We start from the raw sequence: 22,226 nt of genomic DNA, 5'->3' as shown, positions 1-22,226 counted from the left end.
ACAACCAATGAGAGGCGAGAGTGGTGTAGAGGCGAGGCTGAAACTCTAGACCTCGAATGAAGCGATGGGGAGTGGAACACAGATTCTGGGTCCCCGGCTTTGTGCATGTGGCAACAATACGCGGAATAGGCAATTCGAGAGAGCCCCGCCTTCATTCCGCGAGAAAAAGATCAACAACTTGGTCTGTGTCACCGGATGACCCGCAAGAATGGAGTCTCGACCGTCTAAAAAAATAATTTTCACTTGCCACTCGCCATGTTGACACAACACCCTGCATTCCTACAAACCCTCTCTCGCCTGACTGGCTACTGTAGCAGTGCCCGAAATTTTTGTTTTCTTTCCTTTCTCTCTAAAATTCTCCCCTTCCGCTTTTGAACAAACACCAGCTGCACTGCACCGCGGGGCATTTTTTCTTCTTCTTCTTCGCTCGTTTCTCCAGATTCGCTCGGTCCTGGACCGCTCTCGAGTTCGGGGTCCCCGTGGGTGGTGTGTCTCGTGTTGATTGGATGTTTGGGGCTGGCCGCCTGCCTGCCTGCCTGCCCCTCACGACCCACGCCACGAGATTTCATTTTTTTTCTCCGTCCTTTTTTCTTTTCCTCCTCTCTTGTGACGCCTGTCGCGTCTTTTCCGTGGCTTGGCGTGGCCTGTTCTTGACTGGCTGAATGCCGTTTCTAACGGTGCAACTGCTCTTCGGTGCGCTGCTCTTGGCTGTATGCTCACAACGCCCCAACGGCACCTCCGACCTTCGGACGTCTACATAAAGAGCCCCATCCTCGACCGTCGTCAACCTTCTCTCCTCATCCATCCTCAAGCCTTAGCTCTCTCCCTCAAGGCCACTTCCCTCCCTTCCCTACTTTACTTCACCCACACCCACTCAAACACTCTTCAAGATGGCTGGAGGTGCTGTTGCCGATGTCGGCTACACCTCGACCGGCCCTGTGGCCCGCCCCGTCAACGTCAGGCAGTCGCTTCCCGCTATTCTGGTCGCTGCTGCCTCCGCTTTCGGTGGTGTCCTCTTCGGTTATGACACTGGTACAATCTCTGGTCTGCTCGCCATGGACAACTTCAACAAGACCTTTGGTAACGGTGAATTGACGGCCGAGGGTGCATTCACCCTCAGCACTAACGACAAATCGCTCGTCGTTTCCATTCTGTCGGCTGGTACTTTTGTTGGTGCGCTCGCCGGTGCTCCCATCTCGGACATTCTCGGTCGTCGATGGGGTATGCAGGTCGCTCTCCTCGTTTTCACCGTCGGTGTCGTCATGCAGATGGCTACTACCGACCTCGGTGTCTTCATCGGTGGTCGTGTCGTCGCTGGTCTCGGTGTCGGTATCCTTTCCACCATTGTCCCCATGTACCAGTCCGAGACTGCTCCCCGCTGGATCCGTGGTGCCGTCGTTTCCGGTTACCAGTGGGCCATCACCATCGGTCTCCTCTGCGCTTCTCTCGCCACCTACGGTACCCAGCACCGCAACGATTCTGGTTCCTGGCGTATCCCCGTCGGTATCCAGATCGCCTTCGCCATCATTCTTTGTTGTTTCTTCCTCATCCTCCCCGAATCCCCCCGTTGGCTCGTCAAGAAGGGCAACCACGAGCGTGCCTCCAAGTCGCTCGCCCGCCTCAACTCGACCGACGTCGACGACCCCATCGTCCGCTCCGAGCTGTCGGTCATCCAGACCAACCTTGACATTGAGCTCACCCACTCGACCGGCTCCTACCTCGACTGCTTCAAGACCAACGAGCGAAAGTACTTCCTCCGCTCCTTCACTGGTATCTTTATCCAGGCCTTCCAGCAGCTCACCGGTATCAACTTCATCTTCTACTATGGCACCCAGTTCTTCAGGTCGGCGCTCCCCGGCTCCGACCCCTTCATCTTCTCGGTCATCTCCAACGTTGTCAACGTCGTCTCCACCATCCCAGGCATGTACATGATGGAGCGTCTCGGTCGCCGTAAGCTTCTCATCTGGGGTGCTGTCTGGATGTGCCTCTGCGAGCTGGTTGTCGCCATCGTCGGTACCGTCGTCCCTACTCGCAACCACGCCGGTGGTAAGACCGCCGTCGCTTTCGTCTGCATCTACATTGCTGGCTTCGCTTCCACCTGGGGTCCCGCCGCCTGGGTCGTGTGCGGTGAGATCTTCCCCCTTGCCATCCGTGCCAAGGCCCTCTCGCTCTGCACCGCCTCCAACTGGCTCTGGAACTTCGGTATCGGCTACGCTACTCCCTACCTCGTTGACTCAGGTGCGGGTAAGGCCGGTCTCGGCCCCAAGGTCTTCTTCATCTGGACCGGTACCTGCGCCGGCTGTGCCGTCTTCGCCTACTTCTTCATCTACGAGACCCGCCTGCTCTCGCTCGAGGAGGTCGACGAGATGTACGCTCAGACCAGCCCCATCAAGTCCTCTGCGGCCAACGCCGAGATCCGCGCTCGTCGCTCGGACCTCGAGGGTGCCGTCGCTCCCGTCAAGGACGACGAGCTCGCCACCCACGACGAGAAGAAATACTAAGCGGACGTTGCCATGCAGCGCACCAGCTTTTCATTTTCTCTTTCATCTACACTCGATCTGATCAGGTGATCACGTTTGAGATGTTGTCCTCTTCCACTCGTCACGGATTCATGAATTGTATTACCTCATGTCATCATCAAAACGTAGCTGCGGATACGTAGCACGCTCCACATTGTCCACCATAGCAATACGCATACCCCATATCTTGGTACATCTTTTCTTTGTTTGCGACTTGTGTGCGATTGAGCAGCGTTTGAACTGAGCCGACTTGTTCACCACCAACACAGCAATACAGCATGGGCCTTACCTCATGTCATCCAAAGGTAGCTGCGGAGGTAGCTGCGGAAAAGTAGCACGCTTCACGACGTGCAGCATAGTAGTACCCCGATTCTCTGGTGGCGACTTGTGTTTGATTGAGCAGCGGATGGAGGCATCGGACACGGGCAGAGGAAGCGAAGCTCGTCTCGAACAAAGGTGGGCCGGCGGCCGCAGCTGACGCACATCGAAAGATACCTGGAGCAGCGTCCGCTGTCCTAACGAGCGAGGCGAACTTTCAGTCTAAATTGAGAACGGTCATACCGGCGGTGGATGAGGAAGCTCTATCGAGGGTCGGACAAGTACTTTCGCTCGTTGGTCTCGAAGCAGTCAAGGTGGGAGCCGGTCGAGGGCTCTGAGTACGTTTCGACTTGGGCAAAAGGCTTGTTCCGCACTGTGAATATGATTACAAGTCGAGCTTCTCGCATGCTCAAGCAATGATCCTACTCAACACCTTCTTCGGGTTCCTATACCACTTTTTCTCCACCACGTCCTCCTTCTCCGCACCTCCCTCCTCCTCCTCCTCCTCCCTGCTCGGTTCGAAATCCTCCATCAACCTCCTCCCACTCACCAAATCCACATCCTCCAACGCCACCATCTTTGTCTTGTGCCACCACTTCCACCCTACAAACAACGCCACCGCCACCGGAATCACAATGTAAGCTACCACGATATCCGCCGCCTTTCTCGGATTCAAAAACGTCGTATAGCCTTGGAAGAACATCAGCACGATGTTCAGCACGAACGCTCCCCAGGTTCCGTACGGTGCGCCGAAGGCTCTGAAGGGCAAGTCTTGCAAGGTGTTACCCTGTTTCAGCCACGCCTGACGGAATCGAATGTGGCAGAAACAGATGATGGCAAAGATGATGAAAGTGGAGACGCCGGAGATGTTGATGATGTAGGTGAAGACGGTGGAGGCGCCGGCGTTGATGGAGAGGAGAGAGATGAGGGCGACGAGGTTGGAGAGGACGAGGGCGGGGATGGGGACTTTGCCGCGTGGGGTGACCCAGCCGAGGATCGCGGGTGCTCGACCGGTCGCACCGAGCGACTGCAAGGTTCGAGAGGCGATGTACAGCGAAGAGTTTCCGGCAGAGATGACGGAGAGGATGATGAGCGCGTTGATGAGCGAGGCTGCTGCACCGATACCGCCGCGACGGAGTGCGATGGTGAGTGGGGAGGCGGCGGCTTTGGATTTGGCAGACACGAGCGACGTGTCGTCCGAGGGGACGTTGAGACCGATGAAGAAGATCGTGCCGAGGTAGAGGACGAGGATGCGGTAGAAGACGGAACGGATGGCGATGGGGACCGACTTGGCAGGGTTTTTCGACTCGGCTGCAGTGATGGCGGTTGCTTCGGTTCCAGCGTACAGGGTTGCAGAGACAACGAGGATCTTTGCGATGCCGTTCAGGGCGTCAATTCCGGTACCGTTGAAGGGACCTGGTGTCTTAAAGTATCGGAAACCGATGTAGCCTTGATCGCCACCCGCACCACCAACGTTGATGACGATGCTGAGAATGAAGAACACGACTATTCCAATCACCTTGATTGTTGCCAACACGAACTCAACCTCGCCATACGCCAAGACACCCAGCATGCTCAGCCCCATGAACAGCACCCAGAAGATCGCAATCCAAGCTCCCGTCGGTACAACCTGCGCACCATCCCAGTATCTGATTACAATCGCCACCGCATTGTACTCGTTACTTAATACGCTCACCCACAGCTCCCAATACACCCATCCTGCGACGAACCCAAGCGCTGGGTCGACCCATCTTCCGGCATATTCAATGAACGATCCACGAATGGCGAAGATTGTGGCCATTTCACCGAGAGCTTGCAGGACGAAATAGACGATGGCTCCCGTAATGGCGAAGGCAATGAGTGCGCCGACGGGACCGGCGGAGGCAAGGGCCTGACCGGAGCCAACGAGGAGCCCGGGTCCGATGATGCCCCCGATCTGGCGAAGATACACAAACGAATGAAGAAGAAAGGACGTTGTACCATTAGCCTACAATGTCTTTGATAAAGAGGTCCTTCAGTAGATCATGACTTACTGCAATCATGACCATGTGACGCGTGCCGAGGGCTCGACGCAGTTCATCGGGAGGTGGTGATGTCGATGTGGAGGGAGAAACCTTTTCGACATCTTCGCCAGAGGGGGACGAGGGTTTGGAGGTTGGAGATGGCATCTCATGGAAGGCCGATCCGGAGGGAGGATTGGGCTGAGGCGTGGCTGCGGACATGGTAGACGATACCACTGCAGAACTGGTATACGAACCACTGCGGAAAGGGGAGACAAGACCTTTCAAATTGGTAGACAGGACCACTGCGGGACTATATGATGGTAAACGTCGTTGATCGGAAGAAAGAAGGATCGCACCTGACAGGAAGGTCGAAGAAGGCAGGATATGCAGATCAGCACGTCAAAATGCGAAAGTGTCGAGTTTTCATTTCAGGGTCTGCAGCATTGCCGCCACACTTGCAGAGAATAGCGTGATTGCCCTCACTGCACGCCAAGACGAAGCAGCAGAGTCGGAGTTGATCAGCGTACCGCTACCTTTCGCGGAAATTACGAGATGAGCGAAGACCGCGGGTCAGAACAAAGACGCCGGCGCCGCCGTCTGCCGTAGTGGTTTCTTGGAAATTTCCGGCTCGCCACCCGACAGTGCGAATCGAGTCAATTGGACTTTTGTACGACTGTCCAAACTAGCTACTACATCATGCTCTGAGCGATGAGTTGTTCAATGGACATCGCATAGAAGCTAGCTTTGCTTGCCTGTTCAAACGACCTATGGCTTTGCGATGCTGACGTATAGTGCATTTCCGGTGTCGCCTCGTACAAGACGCGCTGACAGGCACGAGGCTTGTTGTCAAGGATCGCGGCAGCACAACGCGACATGTCCGAATCGGAAAATCCATCAGATTCATCGGATTCGCCGCTTTTCCGGCCGTAAGAAAACGCGCTCCAACGGAAGTTCACTCACAGGGTCCAGATTGCTGGCTCGGTTGTCCGCGGCTAAGTGAGGTGTCCATTAAGAATTCTCCTACAAGTCCGATGGAAGAAGCTCCCTTGTCCGACGATGAAGAATCACCACCAACTTGCTTGCCTATAAGATCTGCGCATCCCATGTCGCGCTCATGTGACGCTTGCCCACCATCAATACCAACCACCTCCGTACTGGCTGCAATATCACAACCATGAGCATGCACCGACCTACCACGAGCTTGTCCGAGCTCAGGCGTGGCGGACTACTCTCCTCAAGAAAGCTCTCCACCATCTTGACCCCACCCAAGCTTCCCGCTAAAACTCGAATCATTCTCTCGTTAATATCGATCTGCGGCGTCACCATTCTCACCAGCTTCTTGAGCGGTGGGCTCACCATCGCACTCCCTTCGATGGCCAAGTCGGTTAACCTGTCGCAGGAACTCTTGTCATGGCCGCTGTCCATGTTTTCGCTCGTCAGCGGTGCATTGCTGCTGATTGCTGGAGGTATGGCAGATGCGTTCGGCAGACGAACCGTATTTCTGCTGGGAATCGCGGTGTTTGCTGCCATGTCAATTGCAACGTCATTCCAGACGTCGGGAGGAGGCCTGATCGGGTGTTGTGCGGGGTTGGGTTTGGCTGCTGCGATGCTGATTCCCTCTGGCGTAGGTATCCTCGGCAGTTCGATTCCAGAAGGCTCGGTCAAGAACCGCTGCTTCGCCGCTATTGGGGCAGCTCAACCGATAGGCTTCATCCTCGGCTTGGTTTTGGGAGGACTGCTCGCAAATCACTGGCGTATCATCTTCTGGATCTTGGGTGCATGCGCCATTAGCTTCGGTGTATGTGCTTTCCTTTCATTGCCAAACGAAGGAGAGGAGCTCATGAGGACGAGCAGTGGCTCAGCAGCCACTTCTATCGTAGATCTGACGGCGAACGCGGCCCCTATCTCGGTTGAGGGACGCTCTTCGACAGGTGTACAGGATTCCAGCAAAGCCACCGTCGGTTCGAGCCGCACCGACCTTCCAGCGTCGTCTTCAAACACTCCTAGCACCTCGGCACCACTAGGACCTGCAAGTCATGCGACGACGAGCCGCTCGCTCCGTCTCAAGACATTCGACTGGTTTGGCGCATTCATGTCGACGTCTGGGCTCGTCATGCTCACTTTCGCACTCGCCGATGCAGAAACAGCTCCTCACGGGTGGAAGACTTCCTACGTCCTAGCCCTCCTTCCCACCTCGATCATCATGCTCGTAGCATTCCTTTCCTGGGAACGATACCTCGAACGACGTCAACAAACCTACGAACTCGGATCATCCCTTGCTTCCACCGCCACTCCACGTCGAAACGCCACCTTCTTCATCGCACCACCCACCACGCCTCTCCTCCCACCCGCCATCTGGCGAGCTCCGCGCTTCGCCGCCGTCCTCAGCGTCATCTTTCTCGCCTGGCTCAGCTTCAACGTCATGTCCTACCTCAGCACGCTTGTCCTCCAAGAGGTGCAGCAGGTCTCGCCCACACGAACGTCGCTGTTCTTCCTGCCTATGGTGGGGATGGGGTTGGCGCTCAATGTCTTCGCTGGGTATGTTGTGGGAAGGATTGCGGCGGTGTGGTTGATCGTAGGGGGTGCAACGGCTGGTGCGGCTGCTTGTGTGATCATGAGCGTAGGAGTGCAGCCGGACACGCCTTATTACAAGGCGATGCTGTGGATCATGATTCTGCAGGTCGGTCCGGATGTGTTCTTCCCCGCTGGATCACTGTATGCCAGCAAATCAGTCGGAAGGCAGCATCAAGCATTGGCGGGAAGTCTATTCAACACCACAATCAGATTGGCTACCTCGCTCGGGCTGGCCATCTCAAGTTCGATCTCGACCAGTGTCACAAAAGCTGCTGTTCGCAAGGCTGCCAACCACGTTGCTGGCAGATTGATCAAGAGGGAGGGTCTGGTGTTGCATCCGACGATGATCTTTGCTGGATCCCATCTGGTACCGAGAGCCGCAGTGGGTGGAGCAACGGGAAATGCAGCGGAGGCGGTCGAGAAACCGATCGAGGCGCTGTTGGAGGGGTACAAAGCGGCATCTTGGTTGTGTTTCGCTTGCTCTGTACTGTCAATCGTTGTGGCGCTGGTCAAGCTGAGATCGATCGGGATCGTCGGTGGTATGGAGGGCAAGGTGGAGGATAGCACGAGGGAAGGATCCCCGAGTGTAGCGGTGGAGCGCCCAGGGGAATACGAGTTGGAGAGTATCACACCTAGTGATGCCAAGACTACTCACACTAGACGATAGATGTCGTCACTGTACTATAGGTTCTCTGCATCATCGCATTCAGCATTTGCATTATCGCATTCATCTCAAAACTTTAGTCGCGATCAGTCCACGCTTCGAGCTCCTTGTGCACATGCTACAAGACTTGTGAGATCGTCATCTCAGCCTTACTAGCGATTGTGAGATGTGAGACCTTACCTTGACTTGCAGAGGCGAGTTTGTTTGTTGAAGCCCTCGACATTGGTCACGTTACCGAATTACCTTGGCAACTTCTTCGTTGCGAACAGAAAAGCGAGTGAAGACTGCGGAAGTCGGGGCAGCACAGGGACTGCCAAAGCGGGACGCGGGGGAAATGATCCGACCGATATCGTTTGAGCAAGAGAGCAAGGCAGAAGTAGCGTACAAGCTCCAAGCCATCGTACGTTGACACTAATCATCGTCCGAGAGGGACGCACACAAGCGAGAATAGTACTTTCCAGCCTTGACAACGCGGCGGAGAGGAGCCGCAACTGATCTCGCTCGTTGACACGCGACTACTTTCGAGCCTGGCTCTGCACAAAAACCAATCAAGTAGTCTCGAAATCTTCTCACATCTCGATCCCGCCCTTGATTCGCTAGCGTTTCCAATCTCCTCTTCGTTCCCATCCCACTGAATGTCCTTATCGCAATCACATCTCCGAGTCACAAGGAAGAAACCATTCGGGAGCGGAAGGTTAGGAGGAACTTCGGCAGAAAAAGCTATTCATGCCACGGCTGAATCGCAAATTTGCCTATAATGACTTTGGGAGAGCGAAGCTCGACCGAGCGGACATTTAACTGTACAACATCGTGCCGCGTTTTACAGAGGAGACTGCGACCACGGCATGAAGTCGGTGAGTCTTTGTGAACGCCACACAATGGACGTTTCCCCCGCGTGCATGGACCGGCGAATGGCTTCAGTGAGAAGTGGACCCGATATAGATCGGAGTCAGCATTTGTAGACCCGGTCATGGTAGTGGCGAGCGGAGCTTCGGTGCTCGGTGCATAGTTTCGCCGGCTCAGGAGAGCGGGACAGCAATAGCACAACCGAACAATGTCTCTCAGCTCGGAAGGAGACACCAAAATCCGACGGGATGCACAGTGGGGAACCGTCCATGGGGTGCGACATCAGTAGGGTTCTTCTCCCTACGCGCAGACACGCCGGTCAACCAATGCTTTTGTTGCACACTGATGCAGAGCCTCATGGAAATCTTTTCGGCAGAATCGCTCGTGTCCTTCTCCCCCGCGTTTCGGTGTCCACGCGATGTGGGGAAAATCAAACGAGAAAAACTGGAAATTTGCCTCGGAGCGGGTAAAGTGCCTGCACAGTTTGACGCGTGAACATCGTGCCACACCTCGCACAATCGGTCGTGGCCCTCGCTGTGCAACAAAGGTGAGCGGTGGATGCATGGAGCCTGCATGTAATCGAGCCTTCGGTCGAACTGTCTGCATACCGCTTCTGTGGGGAAGAGCCGCAATGTCGAACGAAATGCGGGGGTCGCTTGCGCTAAATGCCACGCGATTCTTGTGCAATCGAACCGTTGATTGGTGCTCCTCCTCTTGCCATTCTCGCACCATGCAAAGGTTCGACTATGCCAGGAGTCTGACTTGACGCTAAGAAACTGCATCTGAGGCAAAGGATTGTGCAGTTCGTCGTGTAAAGGAAGGCATATAAAGACTGGGGTTCCCATGGCCACAAGCCCCACGTCTTCGGTTCGTTGTACTCCCTCCTCCTCCTCCCCTTTCCCCTCCTCATCCTCCTGTTCGTTCGCTTTTAGGCTTGTCCCAAACTCTCCTGCGCTCTCTCAACTCACTTCCCGCTATACATCATGGCTCGATTCGGAAAGCCTCAAGGCGGCGCAACCGAGCGCGCCATCACCGCTGACACCCTGAGCAAGGGTCAGATCTGGTTCAGCTTCGCCCTCGTCTCATCCCTCTTCTTCGTATGGGGTCTATCTTACGGTCTTCTTGATTCCCTCAATAAGACCTTCCAGGACTCGCTTCATTTGACCAAGGCACAGTCCACCGGTCTGCAAGCTTGTTACTTTGGTGCCTACCTCGTCAACGGTCCCATCAGCGGCCCCCTCAGTCGCAAGTATGGATACCGATTCTCCATTCACGGTGGTCTCGGTCTCTTCTCCATCGGTGCCATCCTCTTCTGGCCTTGCGCCGTTTACTACAGCTATCCTGGCTTCCTCGTCTGCACGTTTGTCACCGCTTCCGGTCTGGCTTGGCTCGAGATGGCTGCCAACTCGTACATCACTGTACTCGGTGCCCCCGACATGGCTGCCTTCCGTCTCGTCTTCGCTCAGTCGTGGAACGGTGTTGCTTCCGTTCTTGGACCTATCATTGCCGGTCGCACTTTCCTCAAGACTGGACATTCGCACACTCTCAATCACTTGCAGTGGGTCTACCTTGGAATCTCAGCTTTCGGATGTATCATCAACCTCCTCTTCTTCATTGCTAAGCTTCCCGAAGTCAAACAAGAGGTGGACTCCTCCATCGAAGAGAAGCCCGTCTCGATCTGGACTCAGAAACACCTCCTTTGGGGAGCCTTCGCAGAGTTCATGTACGTCGGTTCTCAGGTCGCAGTTGCTTCGCTTACGATCAACTACTACGTTGAGCAGCCTGGTCTCAACATCTCGGTCACGCGCGCTGCTGATCTCTTCTCCGTCACCCTGGCGGTCTTCACCATCGGTCGCTTTATCGGGATTCCCATCCTGACTCGAGTTGATTCGGCCCTGATCCTCTGCCTCTGCGGTCTCGGATGCATCTTGATGTCGATCCTTACCGCCGTCGTACCCGGAGCTGGTGGTATCGCGTGCCTCATGCTCATTTTCTTCTTCGAATCCGTCTGCTACCCGATCATCTTCACGCTTGCCACCAGCAACCTCGGCTCCAACCAGAAGCTTGGATCCGCTCTCGTCGCCGCCGGTGTCTCTGGTGGTGCTTGGATGCCCTCCGTTCAAGCTACCGTTGCTGATAAGACCACGACTCACCGATCGTTCTTCGTCCCCATCTCTGGTTTCGCTGTCGTTTCGGCCTACGGTCTGTACATGCACATGCGTGGTTGCAAGCAGCAGGGTTACTGGAGCTGGAGGAAGCTCGACAAGGAGACGACCATGGGTCTCACTGCCGCTCCTCACACGGACATCGAGCATGTTGAGCAGACGAGCTCGGACAAGGACGTCAAGATCGGTCAGTCTAGCCCTACTTACCCTTCGGTGCCTTACCAGCACTAGACGGGTAGCTAGTGCTCTTTCGCATTCAATTTCTTTCATTACGTCTCGATTCGCTCGCTCATCGATTTCATGTCAAGGGTTTCACGTCTTGTAGTTCACAATGTCGTGATTTGTCCGAACAATTGGAAATACACAAACACGATTGCGATCCGAGGAGAACATACATTGCACTTGAGAGACTAACCGCAAGTGATGTCGGGATACACGTCAAATCTGCGCTGTGTGCTGATGGGAATGTTCTTGCGTGTCTGTTGAACCTCTTCCGGATCCAAGGTAAAGAAGAGCGTGTCCTCAGCTTCTGCCAGCTTGGCTTTGACGTCTCCGAGCGGACCGACGACACTCGAGTGGCCCCATGCGGGATACGCTTTCTCGCCCTCGCGCCAGCCGTCCTTTTCGCCCAGATCACCGTCGAGAGCTTGCTGACTGGGACGCGCGGGACTGCATCCGAGCGTGTAGACCTGGTTGTCGGTGGCACGAGCACGGAGCAACAGCTCCCAGCTGACCGGTCCAGTGGTGGTGTTGAAGGCACCAGGGTAGATGATGCATCCAGCTCCGAGACGACCTGCGATCATGGCTGGTTCGGGAAAGCGCAAATCGTAGCAGATTCCCAGACCAAATCGACCAAGACTGCAATCGAATAGTGTGACACGATCACCTCCTGCCAACGTCTCGCTCTCCTGGAAGGTCATTTTCCCAGGAATGTCGATGTCGAAAAGGTGAAGCTTGCGATGAATGCTGATGAGCTGACCCTTTTCGTTGAAAACGCAGGAAGAGTTGTAGACGTTGCCGGTGAGATCGTCTCTCTCGGGGACGCTTCCACCGACCAACACGACGTTAGCCTCCTTGGCAGTTTCCGAGAGCATCTTGAGACTGGGAGACAGCTTTTGGATGCGATCATCGATCTCGACAGGTTTTCCGACACCCTTTTCGCGGGCCAGCTTGGATTCCGCGCTGGGATCTGTGGATGCATCGATGGTCCAGCGAATCTCCTCCTTGCCCTTACCCATGCGTGGAAGTGCGGAAGGAAGCGGCTTTTTGATCTTCTGATAGGCTCCGCCGAACGACTCAGCGTACTCGGCAAAGTACTTGACACCGTAGGGAGAGTTGAAGCATTCGGGAAGCACTACCATGCCTACGGGTGCCGAGATCGAGGAGGCAGCCGAGGAAGAAGAGGAGGGCGAGGCGGCGCCCGGCCGCGTGGATGCGGCGCGAAGGACAGCATCGCGGGCACGCTTGAGGTTGAAGGCCTTGTCGAACGAGGTGGAGCCAAGCTGCACAAGGGCAACCGTGGTCTTTTGCAGCGAGAGCGTAGGTGCGGTCGACATTGTTGTTGTTGGTGGTGGTGGAGCGGGATGGTGAGTCAAGGTGGTACAAAGCAAGTCGCGGCGTCTCGGCCCGCACTTTTTGTTCCGACCAAGTCACCGGGCTCAACTTGGAAATCTGACATCCGGTCTGCAATTAAAAATTAGAATAATGATTTATCGGTTTGTTAGACCTAACAATATGAAAGTACTTGCGAAGGTCAGGATTGCCGCAGCATGTTCGTCGGATCCGAGATTCTGGCAGAAATTCGAGGTGCAAATTTCAGCAAGGGCTGCGCGACTGAAGGCGAAAATGCAGTGTTGCAGCGAAGGGGCAGAGGCGAAACCTCGTGAGCCGGACAGCGCAGAGTGTGGTCGAGATCATCCGCTTCGCCCCTTCCTTCCTTCTTCTCTCTCTCCACCAGTCACCCCTACGACCAACGTCAAGATGAGCAAGATCCAGGTGTCCAGCGTGCGTAACACCCTCAAGGAGCTGATCCAGGCTTCCGAGGACAAGCGCCGAAACTTCAACGAGACCGTCGAGCTCCAGATCGGCCTCAAGAACTACGACCCCCAGCGTGACAAGCGTTTCTCGGGTACCGTCAAGCTTCCCCACGTCCCCCGCCCTCGCATGAGCCTCTGCATTCTCGCCGATGCCGCCGATGTCGACCGTGCCAAGCTGATCAACCTCGAGTTCATGACCGTCGAGGACTTGAAGAAGCTCAACAAGAACAAGAAGCTCGTCAAGAAGCTCGCCAAGAAGTACGATGCTTTCCTTGCTTCCGAGGCTCTGATCAAGCAGATCCCTCGTCTGTTGGGTCCCGGTCTCTCCAAGGCCGGCAAGTTTCCCACCCCCGTCTCGCACAACGAGGACCTCGAGAAGAAGGTCACCGAGGTCAAGAGCACCATCAAGTTCCAGCTTAAGAAGGTTCTCTGCCTCGGTGTCGCCATCGGCCACGTTCAGATGTCGGATGACCAGCTGCTCGCCAACGTCATGCTTGCCATCAACTTCCTCATCTCGCTTCTTAAGAAGCAGTGGCAGAACATCAAGTCGCTCCACGTCAAGTCCACCATGGGCAAGGTTTACCGTCTCTTCTAAACCTCTCGTCGGAGTCTCTTTGCTCTCACACCAACTTTTAGTGGTGTGATGTTCATTTCCATTCCCTTGGGTTCTCGATGAATTCCTTGGTCACATGCATTCTATAAAGCATTTACGCACGCTTACACCCAGTTCCATTCAACCTTTCTTCAGAGAAGACGTTGATTTGGGATGAGGGGAGCTAATCTTGTGACCTTCTCATCTCTTCACCCCCTCTTAAAATACAAAATTGCCGTTGGAGTTGCAGTCCACCTCTCTCGAAGAGTTGGCTCTCTCTGCTTTCGGATATCTTTTGGCTGTGTGTCCCGCGATTGTGTCCTTTGCTAGTTTGTGAGACGGTGGTGCTGAATGTGATCGCACCATTCGAAATCGATGCCGGGCACGATGTCGACAAACGGTCTGTCAGTCACAGTCGCGCATTACTCTCACGATTCAAAGTCGAGCTCGCGTCGACACAAATACAGAATCAAGCGATGTGATGGATAATTGAGTGGAGAGTATGCTGAGTATACTGCGCTGGCGAATGGATGAAATAGAATACAAGGGTTGCGCTTTCTGCGTTGCTGCTTTTACTGCTCTTCTTGCCGTCTTTGGATTACGACTGCAAAGGATCCTCGTTGGCCACGTTGAGCAGCAGTGTATCAGCGTCGAGCAGCACCTTGTTGTTGGAGCCGGCCTGCGAGAGAATGGTGGCAATGTCACGAGCAGCTTCGAGCTTACGAAGCTTGAGGAAGCCCTTGTTCTTCTTGACGGCTTCACCGATGAGTTCGGCGGATTTGGCCTCACCCTGTGCCCTGACGATGATGGAGGCCTTCTCCTGGATGGCCTGGTCGACCAAGAAGGCGGCACGGAGCGCAGCCTGCTGTGCGATCTGCTTTGCTTCGACGGCGTGGGTGAATTCGGGCGAGAAGGAGACGTGGGTGATGGACACATCGTCGAGCACGAGGTTGAAGCGCTGTGCGCGTGCGGTCAAGTTGTCTCGTACCAGCCTCGAGACCATCTCTCGCTGCGTGATGAGTTGCGAAGCGTTGAATTGAGCCACGACCGACTTGAGAACCTCGTTGACGATCGACGGCAACACGCGCTCGTCGTAGTCGGAGCCGAGCTCACGGAAGATGGTGGGGAGAGCGTCGACGCGTGGACGAGAGAGTACACGGCAGGTGAGCGATACCATCTGAAGATCCTTTGTACCTGTAAGCGAAGCGATGCTGCGAGGCTTGGCACGAACGTCGTAGTCGATGGGCTTTTCGAACCAGGGGATCATAAAGTGAGTACCTTCGTTGAAGATGGTGTCCTTGATACCTGATAGGCGCGAGTACTTGATGGCTCGATGACCACCATCGACGTTAAAGAGCGACATGTTGACACCGAAACCGAGGGCTACGAGCGCGACGATGCCGGCAGAACCACCGAGGATGTTGGCAAGGTTGGGCGGACCTCCACGTCCGCCGCCACCGCTGCCGCCGCTGCTTCCGCCGGGCTTGCCTGCATTACCAAATTGCTGCGATGCCTGCTGAGCCTGCTGTCGCAAACGCTCGAGCGTGCGAAAGATGTTCTGAGGTCCTGATCCGCGGTTCATCGTGCAGAGTGAGTAGGTTGGTCGTAAGGGGCGAGGTCCTTTGCTTAGCCTGTTCGGAACTTCGCTAGCCCGTTGTGGTGCTGCGGTTGTATCTGCGAAACCTGTTTTAACGATAGCTGGCTCCGAGAGCGGACGGAAAACCGAGTGACGACTACGACGACGATGTCCAAGACAAGAAGAGGAGGCAACGATGAGCGAGGATTGAAAGAGTGACAGATGACCAAGTGGAAACGATATTCTTACGCTTGACCAAAGCGTTGGTTGGCTCAGCTCAGCTCAGCCGCGGCCAAGCGCATCTGCAATATTCCCTTTGTCCACTTGCAGGCGATCACAAATTTGTCGCGCGAGTGAACAACTGAACCACGCGAAGAAAGCGCTTCGGCACAACGCGAAATCACAGAGTGTGTAGATCTGCACAGACACTCACTCACCTTGACTTCGCTATCCGACCAACCGATCTCCATCTCTGCAAATATACCATCTCTGCAAGGCTCGCATCGATAGATCGCAACCATGACGGCTCGCGAAGCAAGAACAGTGATCATCGTCACCGGCTCGCACACCATCACCGCAGGATACGGCATCCACGAGATTCTCAAGCGTCCATCCATCTCGCTCACTGCGCGTGTCGGTCTTCCAAGATCGTCTGCATCCACTTCGTCGGCATCGTCACCTCCAGACTACACGCAATACCTCGTCGGATCTGCTCTCGACCAAGCGGAACGACGAGGCGATGATGTCGCCATCTTTTGGCCTATGCGGAAGGGCTACGTGCGCGACTGGCAACAGATGATCGCGCTATGGAACTACGTGCTCTTCCACCTGCTTCCCATCCGCCGCTCTCACAACGACTCGAACATCCTCATCAGCTTGCCACTACCCGTATCTCGAGCCACGCATGCGTACCTCACCCAGATCTTCTTCGAGCACTTCAATTCGGCCGCCATCACAATCGCGGAGAAGCCGCTGCTCTCCTGCTACGGCGTCGGCAGCATGAACGCATGCGTGGTGGACCTCGGATACGAGAGCTGCGACGTTTCGCCAGTGATCGAATGCTTGGTGCAGTCGAACGCCAACGTCAAGACCGACGTGGGAGCGCGCCACTGCATCCTCTATCTCGCCCATCTGCTGCGTCGCGATCAGAGCCTGGTCAAGGCAATCCAGACGCTACTTCGATACACGCGCAAAGCGTCGGCCTCTTCACGTCAGAGCGACGAGGAAGCGTTGAAGAGTGCCATCTTTGCACTGGCGCAGCAATTGGTAGAGGAGGGGTTGGTGCTGGATGAGGAGTCCTTCAAGAAGGGAGCTGGAGGTATGATCTCGGCAGCGGATGGAGAGGACGACGAGGGTAACTTTGACATTGCGGCTGTACTTGTCGAAGGTACAAAGAAGCACGACGACGAAGAGGAGGAGAGGCGTAAGGCGATGGAAGCAAGCCAGGGCGAAGAGATCGACGAAGCCATCCTCGCGTCCATCACGGGCGAAGACGGTCAGGCGGGTGGATCCACGGATGACAAGGCCGTGTTGGTGCACTTCCGAGGCCTCAAGCTCAAGGTCGGTCCCGAGCGCTTCCGCTTCCTAGAGCCGCTTTTCCGCCCCGAGCTGCTCAAGGATGTCGCCGGTGCTTCCGATCTTGGCCTGGGAGACGAGCCTTTCGGAGCAGGGCCGATCGCCACAGCCTCGTCAAGCCACGACAGCTATCCGATCTCGACGGCATCACCCGACTGGAGCCAGGCCATCTCGCTTCCGCTCGCCATCGCCAACGCCATCTCGCGCGTGGAAGATGCGGATCGTCGACCTCAGCTGTGGGAGAACCTCATCTTCACAGGTCAACCCGCCAAGATCAAGACGATCCAGCTCGAGGCCATCTCAGCCTTGTCCGAGTACGTGGCCACCGAACAGACCGAAGCGGCGCAGGTGCTGGCCGAACCCAACCCGCTGCAAGCGCGCAATGTCCGTGCCTTGCGCGTGCCCGACTATTTCTCCGAGTTCAAGGAGCGCAACGACCTGGCTGCCTTTCTTGGAGGCACCATCTATGCCAAGCTCGTGTTTGGTGACCCGCAAGCAAAGGCTTTCATCACCAAGCAGAACTACAACGAGGCGGGTCCCAACCAGGCCTTCTCGGTCAAGCTCAGTGCTTGATGTGGCTGTTTCAAATGTACTTGTATAGATCTCGTAATGGTCGACTCTGCTTCTACTGTCCTCTACACTGAATCCGCCGCCTCGGGTGCTTGAATGTGTGAGACCTGACATAGCTGAAAAAAAAACGCGTGACACGACACGAGAGAGCGCTTCTTCTGTGGCTCAGAGGCGCAATTCCGTTCAGGGTCCAACAAAGCTCAGCCAAACCAACACTTTTCTCAAAGTCTTCCGGCCAAGGACGAGCGACCATCACTCACCGGCTCGCACCATCGCTGCCTTGTCATACGCTTCGAGTCGGTCTCTACAGATTGTCGTCAAAGTTGCACCTTGTCGTGCATTTCTAGATCGGAGGGTCCTCATACGACCTAGCATGCTGCCGTTTGAGGCACGAACGTGAATCAAGAACTTCACTTTCGCAACCATGGCACTCGACGCCGCCGATGCTCATTTCATGGATGAGCTCTTTGCCGATCTCGATGCCTCCCATTTCTCAATACCCCCGTCACAAAGCCCGCCGAAGAAGAAGCTGATATGTACTCCGCCGTTGTCGCAAGAGCTAAAGTTCTCCCCGCATCCCAGAGACACTGCGCCCGTCCCATCCTCAAGACATCCCAGGTCTCCACTCAAGAACTCCACACGCTTCCAGTCACAGCCAAAGATCGAGCGCGACCTCGAAGATTGGTTCAGACCTTCTGCAGCTGTGTCCAAGAGCCCAAATCGTCGTGTCGTATCTGCCTCTGGCATCAAACGTCAGAAGGTTGAACATTCCAGCACTCTGTCGACGCCATCGTCGTCTCCAACAAAGCGCATAGCAACGGCATCGAGCGACGCTGCATCCACCAGACACATTCAATCCACACAAAAATGCATGTATACGCGTGCCCATGTAGTGGCCATCGTAGACAGCTCATACGAGGTCGCACCGGATGGCCCGAGCTCATCAAAACGGACGCGACCAGAAAAAGTCTTGGTCCTCGAAACCGACAAGCACAGCAGCAACATCAATCAGACCAGCCCGTCCAAGAAGAGTGAAAGCCAGCATCGTCAGCAACAGCAGTCCGAGACTCTGCTCGCTGCCCTCCGCGACGATTGGCTGCAAACCCTAGTCTCCGTCGGCAGCATCGTTCATTTGGTGGGTCAATTCGAGCAAGAGACCAGCAAGATCCCGGTTGATTTAGATGAGCCAGACAACAGCGTCAGCCGATCCAAGCAGGACCGCGAAAACGTGCCCGAGATCGAAGTGGCGATAGATCGACCGGGAAAAGAGCAAGTGCAGCCGATTGCAGCCCCTGCTTTGGACGACGATGACGATGATGATCTCTGGGATGACGTAGCATCTATGCCTTCATTATCTCAATGCGCCACACAAGAGCTTCTCGCCTCGGACAATGCACCACGAGCTAAGCTGATGATCTTTGCCTCCCGTTCCGCCGCCGTCAAAGGTGTGGATACGGCCGATCATGCGCTTGGCAACCTCCTCGTGGTCCATCCGGATGTCCTCGTACCGGCGACCAAGGTTGCTGACGTCGCCTCGTGCATTCGCAAACCTGTCGTTCAGGACCGACTGCGCGGAGCGTCCGATGTCACGCTCAGCCTCGTCATGGGCAACATGCTCCACGAATTGCTCCAAGCGTGTCTTACGGCATCATCAGCAGGGACGGAGCGTGCCATCAAATCGATCGAGACTGTCACATCGGAACAGGCAGAGCCCCCTCTGTCCCCTTGGCCAGAGCAATGGCAAGGGATCGGCAACTTCAGTAGATACTTTGTCGAACAACAAGTCGAGCAGCAGGTGCGCTCCAACATCGAGAGCTTGTACGCCATCGATCTGAGCGCGGACAACGCCGCCATTCAACTGCGAGAAAAGGCAGCTCCTTTTGTGCATTTTGCTCGGACCTTCCTGTCCAAAGACGAGAGTGCAGCATTCCATGCAGAAGCGACGCTGCGAGAATCAGGCCGCTCTTCAACAGGATCTCAGGCGAAGGTTCGTCTGCGGCGGATTCTGGACGTCGAAGAAGAGATATGGAGCCCGGTCTTTGGTCTGAAGGGTAAAGTGGACGTCTCGGTCGAGTGCGACATTCTCGAAGCGCCTGAGTTATCGGCTACCAATTCGGCTGCAGCTCCCGGCCGTCAAAGGCACGCCTTCTTGCGTGGTGATCAAGGAAGTCCAACAGAAGGCCTTTCAACAGGACGCGTCACCACGTCAGTGGTACCTCTAGAACTCAAGACGGGCAGAGCAGAGCTCGTGTCGACAGAGCATCGTGCTCAGACCATGATGTACACACTCATGATGTCGGATCGATACGGAGTGCGCGTCAACGATGGGCTCCTCTATTACTCTAAGTCTGGCGAGCTGCATCGCATCAGCCGCAGTCGAAACGAAGTGCGTAGTCTCATCATCGGACGCAACGAGCTTGCTCACTACCTTCGGCACGACACGAGTCGTCTTCGCAAGTCCGAGCTCACTGATCCCACAGAAGAGCCTGTTCAGGTATTGCCGCCTACCATCGACAGTGAACACAAGTGTCGCCGATGCTACGCCGTCGACGGATGCATGCTCTTCCGACGTGCTGTGGAAAACATCGTCGAGCCCTCTGAAGGCAAGCTCGCAGATATCGAGGGTCGCACTGCATCAAAGACCGGCAGGAGGTTGTCGAGAAGGACACCCATCGCCGATGTCTTTGAGCAAAAGACGGAGCATCTCACCGACATCCACCTCGACTTTTACCGCAAGTGGGATCGATTGCTGAATCTCGAGGAGGAGGACGCCGTCCGATTCCGCAGAGAGATGTGGACGATGACTGCCGAGCAGCGTGAGAAAGTCGGGCGATGCTTCGGCAACATGCGTCTCGAAGTTACCTCGAAGTCCCCGTCGTCGCCCGAAACACCCTCGGCGGCGATGAAGAGAGTCGTGCATCGCTTTGTTCGTCATTACGACCCGACTCAGAATGCGAATGCCGGTCTTCTTTCTGGTCACATTACCATCAACGATCCAGTAACCATCTCGATCGAGCCTGATATGCTTTCTGTGGCTCAAGGCTTTGTTATCAGCTTTACGCCGACAAGCGTCGAGATCGGGCTGGACCACCCGCTCGATGCGGCCATGCGGCGGGCATTGGCGAAGATCGACGCTAGTGCGCTTGGAGAGCCGTTCGACGTTGCAGCTGCTGCGGAACGAATCGTGTTCCGCGTCGATAAGGACGAGCTAGGCAGTGGGATGGGTCGCATCCGAGCGAACTTGGCCGCATTGTTCTTGACGCCCCAGAGGGGCGGGGACGTCAAGCGTCGCGAGCTTGTGGTCGACATGCGGCCTCCGCGCTTCCTACGCTCGGAGGACGCCTTTGCTGGGCATTCAGGGCAAAGCTCATTCCAGCAAGTCATCGATCGAGCCCATGCGGACCCGAGTCTCAATGAAGATCAGAAAGTCGCGATCGACAAGGTTCTCACAGCTCAAGACTATGCTCTCGTGCTTGGCATGCCGGGAACGGGAAAGACGACAACCATCGCCAAGCTGATCGAGCTGCTGGTCAAGCTGGGCAAGCGTATCTTGCTGACGAGCTACACGCATTCCGCCGTCGATACCATCCTTCGCAAACTGGGCGAAGACGAGAGCAAGGAGAAGGACAGCTGCATGCGCATTCTGCGACTCGGCAGCAAGGACAAAGTGCATCCGGACGCTCATCGATTCCTGCTTCCACGCTGCTCGTCTCTGGACGAACTCAAGGACGCGTTTGAATCGCCGAACGTGGTCGCTGCGACGTGTCTCAGTGTGCATCATACCTTTTTCTCGTCAGGGCTCGCGAAGAGGATTCGCGCGAGGAGCAACGGTGACGATGCTGGAGAGGTGTTGCCCACGTATCTATTTGACTACTGCATCGTCGACGAAGCGTCGCAGATCCCGCTTCCGACCTGTCTCGGTCCGCTGCGATTCGCGGACAAGTTCGTACTGGTCGGTGATCATCATCAACTTCCGCCTCTGGTCAAGAATGCACAGGCAAAAGAGGGCGGTCTGGACATATCGCTTTTCAAGCTGCTGTCGGACCGTCATGGTGCCGAGGCGATGGTGGCGCTACGATCGCAGTATCGGATGAACGATGACATTATGAGGTTGTCGAACGAGATGGTATACGATGGGCAGTTGAGGGCTGGAAGTGATGATGTCAGGGATCGCATGCTGACGCTGTGCGACATAAATGCAGCGCTGAAGCTTGCTGGTGCGGATCAATGGATGGCTGATCTGCTTCGACCCGAGGCAAAGGTAAGGTTGTTGGATACGTCAAAGCGTATGCTCGAGGAGGTAGGGGAGAGCAAGCATGGCGATTTGGTCAAGAACCACTTTGAAGCGGAACTGATTGTCAGAATCGCCTCGACGCTGATCGCTGGTGGATGCAGGCCGGATCAGATCGCTGTGGTGACACCGTATCGTCAACAGCTGAAGCTCTTGCGTTTGCTGCTCGACAAGACCACGGGGTTGGATGCGATCGAGCTTCTCACAGCGGACCAGAGTCAGGGAAGGGACAAGGATGTCATCCTGGTCAGTTTCGCCCGTGCGAATTACGCCTGCACTACAAACGACGGGAAGGGTGGTAATACGGGCGAGCTGTTGAACGATCTTCGACGACTCAACGTCACGCTGACGCGTGCCAAGAGGAAGCTGGTGCTGGTGGGTCATGTGGCGACGTTGGAAGGGTCCAAGGTGGTGAAGCCTCTGTTGAGGTTGTGCGAGAGAGAGGGGTGGACGAGGTGTATTTGAAGGGGAAAATGCAAGAGACCTCACATCCGCAA

The 22,226-nt window shown here is 55.6% G+C and overlaps 9 protein-coding genes across 9 annotated transcripts; 6 read left to right on the top strand and 3 right to left on the bottom strand.

The window, feature by feature from the left end:
- Nucleotides 1–890: 890 nt before the first annotated feature.
- PHSY_000400 (monosaccharide transporter) lies at nucleotides 891–2,501 on the top strand (the record flags this gene model as incomplete). Its single annotated transcript, XM_012331040.1, has 1 exon — nucleotides 891–2,501. One exon carries the CDS (start codon nucleotides 891–893, stop codon nucleotides 2,499–2,501), a length of 1,611 nt encoding a protein of 536 aa, XP_012186430.1.
- A 303-nt stretch (nucleotides 2,502–2,804) lies between these two features.
- Nucleotides 2,805–6,166, bottom strand: PHSY_000399 (hypothetical protein; the record flags this gene model as incomplete). The annotated part of the gene is made up of 4 exons (XM_012331039.1): nucleotides 2,805–3,059; nucleotides 3,388–4,773; nucleotides 4,871–5,049; nucleotides 6,031–6,166. 4 exons carry the CDS (start codon nucleotides 6,164–6,166, stop codon nucleotides 2,805–2,807), a joined length of 1,956 nt encoding a protein of 651 aa, XP_012186429.1.
- A 46-nt stretch (nucleotides 6,167–6,212) lies between these two features.
- Nucleotides 6,213–8,081, top strand: PHSY_000398 (hypothetical protein; the record flags this gene model as incomplete). Its single annotated transcript, XM_012331038.1, has 1 exon — nucleotides 6,213–8,081. The coding sequence occupies one exon, from the start codon at nucleotides 6,213–6,215 to the stop codon at nucleotides 8,079–8,081; it is 1,869 nt and encodes a 622-aa protein (XP_012186428.1).
- A 1,261-nt stretch (nucleotides 8,082–9,342) lies between these two features.
- Nucleotides 9,343–11,320, top strand: PHSY_000397 (glucose/galactose transporter; the record flags this gene model as incomplete). Its single annotated transcript, XM_012331037.1, has 2 exons — nucleotides 9,343–9,471; nucleotides 9,857–11,320. The coding sequence occupies 2 exons, from the start codon at nucleotides 9,343–9,345 to the stop codon at nucleotides 11,318–11,320; spliced, it is 1,593 nt and encodes a 530-aa protein (XP_012186427.1).
- Nucleotides 11,321–11,499: 179 nt separating this feature from the next.
- Nucleotides 11,500–12,645, bottom strand: PHSY_000396 (nitrilase; the record flags this gene model as incomplete). Its single annotated transcript, XM_012331036.1, has 1 exon — nucleotides 11,500–12,645. The coding sequence occupies one exon, from the start codon at nucleotides 12,643–12,645 to the stop codon at nucleotides 11,500–11,502; it is 1,146 nt and encodes a 381-aa protein (XP_012186426.1).
- A 289-nt stretch (nucleotides 12,646–12,934) lies between these two features.
- On the top strand, nucleotides 12,935–13,720 carry PHSY_000395 (hypothetical protein; the record flags this gene model as incomplete). The annotated part of the gene is made up of 1 exon (XM_012331035.1): nucleotides 12,935–13,720. One exon carries the CDS (start codon nucleotides 12,935–12,937, stop codon nucleotides 13,718–13,720), a length of 786 nt encoding a protein of 261 aa, XP_012186425.1.
- A 595-nt stretch (nucleotides 13,721–14,315) lies between these two features.
- PHSY_000394 (prohibitin-like protein) lies at nucleotides 14,316–15,299 on the bottom strand (the record flags this gene model as incomplete). Its single annotated transcript, XM_012331034.1, has 1 exon — nucleotides 14,316–15,299. One exon carries the CDS (start codon nucleotides 15,297–15,299, stop codon nucleotides 14,316–14,318), a length of 984 nt encoding a protein of 327 aa, XP_012186424.1.
- Nucleotides 15,300–15,812: 513 nt separating this feature from the next.
- PHSY_000393 (actin) lies at nucleotides 15,813–17,441 on the top strand (the record flags this gene model as incomplete). The annotated part of the gene is made up of 1 exon (XM_012331033.1): nucleotides 15,813–17,441. The coding sequence occupies one exon, from the start codon at nucleotides 15,813–15,815 to the stop codon at nucleotides 17,439–17,441; it is 1,629 nt and encodes a 542-aa protein (XP_012186423.1).
- Nucleotides 17,442–17,862: 421 nt separating this feature from the next.
- Nucleotides 17,863–22,194, top strand: PHSY_000392 (DNA-binding protein; the record flags this gene model as incomplete). Its single annotated transcript, XM_012331032.1, has 1 exon — nucleotides 17,863–22,194. One exon carries the CDS (start codon nucleotides 17,863–17,865, stop codon nucleotides 22,192–22,194), a length of 4,332 nt encoding a protein of 1,443 aa, XP_012186422.1.
- Nucleotides 22,195–22,226: the final 32 nt, after the last annotated feature.

Source organism: Pseudozyma hubeiensis (genome assembly GCF_000403515.1).
Source record: "Pseudozyma hubeiensis SY62 DNA, scaffold: PHS6, whole genome shotgun sequence".
In the NCBI taxonomy this organism is placed as follows: Eukaryota; Fungi; Basidiomycota; class Ustilaginomycetes; order Ustilaginales; family Ustilaginaceae; genus Pseudozyma; species Pseudozyma hubeiensis.
The sequence above is the reverse complement of the archived record's forward strand: the minus strand, read 5'-3'. Positions and strand labels throughout refer to the sequence as shown.